The 7,877-nt window shown below is 39.7% G+C and overlaps 2 protein-coding genes across 8 annotated transcripts in view; both read left to right on the forward strand.

Moving 5' to 3' along the window:
- LOC116700255 (putative monooxygenase p33MONOX) overlaps positions 1-3,519 on the forward strand; it is a 30,574-nt gene extending 27,055 nt beyond the window's left edge. Inside the window, exon 9 of the transcript XR_004334610.1 lies at positions 3,508-3,519. The gene's annotated coding sequence lies outside the window, so the exon portion shown is untranslated. The remainder of the gene's footprint in view (positions 1-3,507) is intronic.
- Positions 3,520-4,286: 767 nt separating this feature from the next.
- LOC116700785 (dual specificity protein kinase CLK4) overlaps positions 4,287-7,877 on the forward strand; it is a 13,999-nt gene continuing 10,408 nt past the window's right edge. For 2 of the 7 annotated variants that reach the window (XM_032534239.1, XM_032534243.1), the window contains exon 1: positions 4,289-4,653. In XM_032534239.1, coding sequence (XP_032390130.1) covers positions 4,455-4,653 — 199 coding nt within the window. In that variant the 5' untranslated portion in view covers positions 4,289-4,454. Of the gene's footprint in view, positions 4,654-7,877 lie in introns of all 7 variants that reach the window. The other 5 variants (XM_032534241.1, XM_032534245.1, XR_004334731.1 and 2 more) reach the window with 4 other exon arrangements.

Genomic DNA, 7,877 nt, shown 5'->3' on the forward strand with positions numbered 1-7,877 from the left:
CAGTACATAGTATATTGCTAAAGCTTTGTTAGAATCAATACAAGCAATCAAATATTAAAGACAGTTCTATAACAACTTTATTTAGGCACTGTTCACCCCAAAACTGACTGTTCCTGTAGTCCTATTTATTAGTTCAGATTGTTTTAGTAGGTTGCCCAGTGTTGGAGCCATAGAGATGGCTGCCTCCTCTCCAATATAATGGAACTATGTAGAAAGCACTCGGATTGTGGTGCTCTAAAAAAATACATTTGAACAACTCAACAGCAATGTCTCTTTCCAGAAATCCTGACCCAGGTACTCAAGATAATCTACCGACCTGGCTGTAAGCAGTTTCATGTAAGAACTTTTTGGGGGAAAATATGTATTTTTGTGGTGAACCATCCCTTTATATACACATAAGACACATCAAATACATAATTATAAGCGCAGCCATGTGCAGCAATGTGAACATTACAGCCACATGTTGTCATTGCACATGGTATTCCAAAACCAGGGGCATTAATCAGCTGCTAACAGACTCCACTCTTCTGGTTTCAGGGTTTGCTCCAAGTCAGCCACGAGAGCACCAGGGAGGTTAGTTTAATTTTACAAAAGGCTTCCTTCAACCTACAATATTTTAATTTTTCAGTCTATAAAAGTTCATAAATCACATTCTAATCTAAGAAAGCTATAACATAAAACCAACCTGATCTCACAGAATTTTGTGAAATAAACATGGCACCATAACATAAAATCTGTGTCAGTTTCACGTAATCGCAGAAAATTCTGTGATTTGCCCACGGAAGAATTCCACGAAATAAACACAGCTAATGAAAAAGTTAATGAAAAGGTTGTGCGTGGGCGGGACAACAACGGGTTGCGTTCAGGAAAAGAAGCACGGGACGGCCGGATCCAGCGGAGGGGTTGGGTTTAGGAAAAGAAGAACGGGACGGTTGGGTTTAGGAATTGTACAACCTGGAACCCGGACCCCCCCTATACAGTAAAACTGCACATTTTAGAGAGGCCTTTTTGTTGTGGCCACGAGGCACACCTGTGCAATAATCATGCGGTCTGATCCGCATCTTGAGATGCCACACCTGTGAGGTGGATGGATTATCTTGGCAAAGGAGAAGTGCTAACTAACACAGATTTAGACACATCTGTGAACAATATTTGAGAGAATTAAGCCTTTTGTGTACATTGTTTGTCCATCTGTTTGTGTGTCTGATTGTGAATTCTAATCTCAGCTGAGAGCTTTCACATCTGTCTGTCAATAGACCTGGCATTGGACGGCATACTCTTCATTACAAAGTGCTGTGTGTGTGCCTGAGTGCGTGTGCTCTTTCACTAAATTAAATTTGTCACTCCCCTCTGCTCTTCGCTTTGACTGCATGTCTGTAATGAATCACATGCATGGAAATATTGCTAACCAGGAGCAATCAGTCTCTGTCACTGTCGAGACAAATTGACCTCACTATGTGCATCTTCCAGAGAAAAACAGTCCAACAGCAGAGCCCTCAAATGATCACACACAATAGCCACAGTTTAAATGTTATATACTGTATATACATTATTTAATAAGGAATTTGCACTGAGATTGAGATATTATTTGTGAGACCCGTGTACCGAGAAGAGGCCAAATTTTGATGAAATAAAATATCAAATATATTTATTAAAAACATTTTCAGAGGAGAAGAGCACTTGTGCTTGCTATGGGGTCAGCTTCTAGTCCCATAATTTTAACTATGCTAGTTAAAGGTTGGGATATTTTTGTTTTTTATGTTCAGGACAGAAATATAAGCCTGTGTCGGTGGTTCAAACCCACAGTAAATATTCCATGTGTCACGTTCAACGTCCACGCAAGCTGCATTCAAACACCTAGCTGTTAAAGAGACTGTTTATATAATTGATAAAAGTTATATAGACCATGACACATACCTGCTTATCAATGACACAAATAGCAGCACATATTTCTTTCAAAGCTAAACATGTTTGAAGGGGAACTATACAGTTTTTTAAGCTTAATTTACCTTAACTGCTTAACAGCTTTGGAGTCATTGGAATGGTTATAGGACTTTTTTGAGCTGAATGGTGGCCGTCTCGCTCCCCCCTAGTGCCTGTGAACAGAAAAATCACCCTTGCTACTCTCGGTCAGCAAATCGCAAATTTCCACACTATTGTCATGGCTGAGCTGGCAAAAAAGAAGCAGAAATCTAGGAAAGCATTGTCTGAGGAACAGAGAAAGAGGAAACGGCGGACTGACCGAGCAAGGAGTCAGACACAAGTAAACATAGGAGCTGCCAAATATCTATTCTAAAGCTGCAGGGGGAGCTCTATAGAGAAACCTGGGAGCAAAAGGCGATTGCAGATAACTGCATAGCGCCCCTTTAAGTGACTTTGGCTGTAAGCCACCATATCTTTAGTGTGACTGGTGCTAAATATATCGAAATGTTTTAATTAAAATAACATAAGAAAGTTATTTGCACTACTGCGTATTGCAATACATACTGAGAAATAAAATCTGGTTGTACTAGTGAGTAAAACTTGACAGTTGAAGTTAACAAAGCTGGATTTACAGTAACAGTCATTTGACGATTGCGCCAAAGCAAGTGAGAAAAACTGTAATATGTGAAGTTAACTAGTTAACATATGACTTATTAAAATGTTCAAAATACACAACATGTTAAATGCACATTGTTGTTGTTGTTCTTCTATGCAGTCAAGTGGTACGTTAGTGGCTACTGTTGCAGTCAGTCCCTCATCACCACCAATTTGCTGCACTTCTGGCCACACACACCACTGATGTCACAGCAGGAACTTTGTCAGCTGATGGAAAACAACACAAAATAATATGTTGTGAGGATCTGTGAGGCGTCTAACTTCCTGCCTGTCTGCCACACTCTAAGCCATGATCTTAATGTTAATTATAGTTTTGTGGTCAGATTTAGCCCTGTTAAAGTTGTAAAACTATAGATGTTTTACTGTGAAAACATGACCTTTAACTGGAAACCCACTGCATTTTAAAGGGTAACTACAGGCTGGTCATTGCTTCCTTTGGTTGCTCTCTGACTTTACTTCAGCACAGTGAAGCTAGTTATAACTGTTCTTTTCTGACCCGACGTGAGCAAGAAAAAAAAAGAATGTCAATAAGGCTACGTTTAAACAGTTGTGTTTATCAAATCAGATCTTTGAGACAGATTTTCCAAACTGTTATTTGCAAGGGATCAGATTGGATTTTTGTGTCCCAACACCAATAAACTGCATGGGTTGCTGTGGTAACAACGTAGTCGTCAGTGAGTACGCATAGCTACACTGGTGACACAGCTTTTCTAACACAGAAACATGAGAAATGCAGGTCCATCTTTTGTCAAGTCGCAGTGCAGAACTCACACAAGACAAACTCAGCAATTGTGGTTGCTAGCCTGTTGGATTCCGGGTCCTGTCTAGATGGTAACCAAAGGTTTGTTAAAGTCTTGTGAGGTAGTTGAGGTTATAGGCATTGTCCTCGAATAGCTACGGCTAGGATAGGTCATCATGCAACAAGCCTTGCTAGGGTTTTTGCAAAAAAGGTGTTACCATCCAGACACACCATGGATTCTGCTTGTCAGTGAAGCAAGACACTGAAATCTGATTTGAGCGACCAGAGTGGCCGGACTGAGACGCGTCTCTAGAAGCCCGTTTGGAATTACATTTCAAACCACCTCCAAATGTGGTTTGGACTTGATTTGCAAAAAAATGCAATTCTTGTGGTTTGCTGTCCAGACTTTGTAAAATCAATCTGGATACAATCTGGATATTCCAAAAAAAACGGATTTGGAAAGGCAGGCTGAACAATGCCAAAACCCTTAATAAAGAGTGTGACTTTTCTCAAAACATTAGTGGCGTTCTCCTCAACTGAGCTGTATCAAGCGAGCTAGTAGTATCTGTCAGGCGTTATTATGGAACCCATGCAACACTTCTATTGGCCAGACGTCTACGCTAACGCATGGTAACGTAACCCGATAATAAAGAACAAGTTATACCACATTGAACAGTGAAAACAACATTTAAATGACACAGAAACAAAATAACATACAGCAGTGTAGGGCCAACAGTTTTATACCTGTGTCTGATACGAACTGTGATGACACTGTGTTCACATATGTTTTTTTGGTTTGGAGTGTGCAGGTGTACAACGTTTTTTCACTGACACTGTTTTTGTAATAACCTTGCACCCACGTGATGTACGTTTAACTTCCCTAAAAAACTATGTTCCTCCATCACACAATCTCCCTCATCATTTTGCATCAACAGTGTCAAATCACACAGAGTACACTATGTTTTCTCCTGCGGGATGAAAGAAGAGCCCCTGGTGGGCCAGGCCAGGGGTCGAGGCTAGAGTAGCTCCCCGTGTCCCTTTTCACAGCAGCTGGCTGAGGATTTTACAACCTAGAAGTGCGCAGGAATGTTCACGTCTTGGTTTTCTGTGGGACATAATGTTTTATTGCACGGACGCCATTTCTCTCTCTCCTTGTTTGGCAGCTATGCAGTGTGGCAACAAACGTTTGCAGAGTGGTATGAAGAAGGTGAAGAAGAGGTGGAAAAGTTTCTTAAACAGACCAACAGGAGACCAAACAGCCCCAAGCCAGAGAAGAGGAGTAGCAGAGGACATCACAGTTTCAATTGCAAAGTCAGGTAAGCAAAAAAGAAACCACTTTAACTGAACACAGCAATGCAAGTCCAGAGCAAGAACCTGACATTGCATCCACTAGGAGTTGACCTGAAGTTGGGAGTAATCGATTTTTCTGCCAGTATTTAAAACTTTTAGCTATAAACAATTATATTAAAGCTGCTTTCACTTGGCTTGTAATAAGACCAAATCAGTTTCTGTGTGTCAGTATCACTGGCATGCTCCATTAACTAGTGCAGCACATACAGTATGTGTGGTTAGCCATAGTGCTCATAGTTAGAGCTATGTGGGCTGTTGTTAGATGTCATCTAAGTGTATTTTAAGCCATATCAAATGAACTGTTCTTAAAACTGATAGGGCTGCATAATCCCCTTCAATTGAAGGCATCAGTAACCTATCTCAACCATCTGGTTTGAAATTGATCACATCCCATTCAAAGTAGCGCCAACGCTTTAAGAATCAGAAGGGCCCAAGGAGAGTGATTTCAGACTGTCAGTAAGTTTTCCTACACTTTGATCCAGAGTAAAAAAAAAACTTTACTTAGTAGAATTGTAAGCTTTAGTTATTTGTTAAAACCAGAGTTCATGTTTTTGTGGTGGGAAACAACCAAAAAAGACAGTAACACAGACAACAACAATTATGAAAGAAAAAGAGTGTGGCTGAGCGTTCCAGCAGCGCACTTTACATACTGCAGATCAAGAAAACCATGTCCATGAATGAAAAGGTAAAATAAAATGGAGTCAAAAGGAAAAGTTACAACGCTGTGAAACATCAGGAGAGAAGTCAATCGTGGATCAACCAGTGGGAGACACACCTAAATCGGAGAGGCACAATGTGATGTTTTGTCTTGTGGAACCTTTTGGATAAAAGCAATCCAATCAGTTCAAAATGTGGCAGCTATATTTCAGAACTGTTACAAATGCAAAAACAAAATGTTCAGAATAGATAAAAGGGCTGATTTAATGGCTCTGGCTCCATTGCAATGGAAGAATTTATGGTCATCAGTGTAGAAAGAAATTGTAGAAATGATTGATACAAACGTCATCAGCACACTTGCTTCGATTCTCCGGCCAATGAGCTGCTCTGTTCACACGTGGGCTCACTTGGACATTACACAGACTTTGTACTAGCTGAGCCGGGAGGGTAAAGCCTAGTTCAACTGATTCAAAAATGTGCATTCTCACATACAGCTCCTCTGGGTAAAGTCTAGTCATTTCAGGGTTCCAGTGTGTGAATGGGGGCTTAAGTGTCTCTAAAGGGGTGCTAAAGGCTTTGTAAGCAGTGCTTAACTAGAAACCTAGAAGGTTTAAAACTTGTTTCCACATTAGTTTAATGTGATAACATTTACTAATTAGCACTAAGCACAGCTGAGGCTGACAGGAATGTCATCGGTTTTGTAGTTATTTGGTCATAAATGAAAGTGTTGGACAATTTGGAACTATACTATGCTATAATTCTGACCTGATGATGGCGCTACTTAAAAAGCCATCTCGCCAAAGTTATTACAATTCAAATAAAGTGCGACCACAATTCATTCTCGGGGGAACATAAATGTGTGAACCACATTTCTTGGCAATCCCATACGGCCAATACTTGTCAAGACATATCACTCAAAACCAAATGTGAATCCTGTGGTGGTGCTAGAAAACAGAAGTCACGGGATCCCTAGAAGTAATTTGGATAAATCATTTGGGAACCATGGATAACTGTACAAAACCAATGTATCTTGTAGATGTTGAAATATTTGACTGGATAAGTGAAAAGTTCAAGCCTCTTCCCTATTTTCCACTCTATAAAACCAAAACATTAGAGGCAAGCATTGATTCCTGAAGAATACCAGACAAACGATTTGCAGAGAAGGCAGACTTTTATGTGCCCGACAGTCCAGAATTTAAAGCATTTCTGTGAACTAGTTCTTGACACATTTGAGTCTATTGGTGGCTTGTATTGGACTCCCTCGTTTTGCAAGCACCACTCCTGTCAGTGGCCGGTGAGTAGTGAGTGTTAGATGATCTTAAGTAAGTGACAACAGTCCTGCATGTTGTCAGCAGGAATGAGTCCCCCTCAGCACAGATTTACAGTCAATCAGATACAGCTGAGCCGTGACGCATGGTTTAACACTCCTTCACATTGTTAGCTATAAAAAGCAAAGCCCCTCTGCATTATAGGCCAGTCAACCAAATTATCTAAATATTTCAATAACAGCACAGTAAAAACAGGTTATATTTTAAAAAACATTCATTTATCAATGTTTTCATTTGAAAGGAAAATGCTTGCTAATTCCTTACTTTCTCCTTCTAGGAAAATAAATAGATCTGACATTGATATTTAACATCTGTTCCAAAGGTAAAAAAAAAATAGATATACTGTAGGAGTGGAAGAGGTGATGAAAAGATGAACAAGAAATAATGTGGAGGGTAAGAGAAACCGGGAAACCCCCACTGTGAGTGGCATGTATGCTATTTGTGGAAGAGGTGACAGGGCGGGGCAGAGAGAAAGGTTTTCATGGCATGACAATTTACTAGAAGCAAACTGTAAGCTTGTAGACAAGTTGTCAAGATATCAATCTCCAGGTGAAAACCTGATTTACTTGAATTAAAAGACATAGTTCATAAAATATATACTATATGCTATAATTTTCTTCAGACTAAATGCAACACTGATTTGATTGCCTGTGTGTCCAAAGCTTGACGTGGTTCATAAATCTGTGCCAGTGTCCATTATAGTCTTAAAATTATGAAAAACACATCCCTGAGCCATGACTGTTGTGTTGAGTGACGTGGTTCTTCACAGCCATGGTCACACTAGTTTATTTTGAGCATACGCTGCCCTGCTGCCCAACCACTATATGCTGAAAATATATAATCCACTATGCAGTATTCACTCCTGTTTGAGTAATAATTGCTAAAAACTACAGTGCCCAGCTGAATAAAAACATTGCCTAGCCCTTTTAAAAATAAAACTACCTATTTGAGAACTGTTCTTAAAATTGTGAGTCTTCAGAAGTTACATATTTTAATGATAGCTAACTTTAAATCAAATCACATGAATGTCCTGTCATCGTTGCTTCGTTCATGTATTTCTACGTCCTGTTGATATAATACTCTAAACATTATATTCTTGTTTCTATTATGTTTAATTTTGCAATATCCAATGACTGTTTTAATGGTTCCCCACTGGGACCATTATAGTTTCATGTTATCTCCTCGCCCCTCTGGAACTTGACCTG

Source organism: Etheostoma spectabile, chromosome 13 (assembly GCF_008692095.1).
Source record: "Etheostoma spectabile isolate EspeVRDwgs_2016 chromosome 13, UIUC_Espe_1.0, whole genome shotgun sequence".
In the NCBI taxonomy this organism is placed as follows: Eukaryota; Metazoa; Chordata; class Actinopteri; order Perciformes; family Percidae; genus Etheostoma; species Etheostoma spectabile.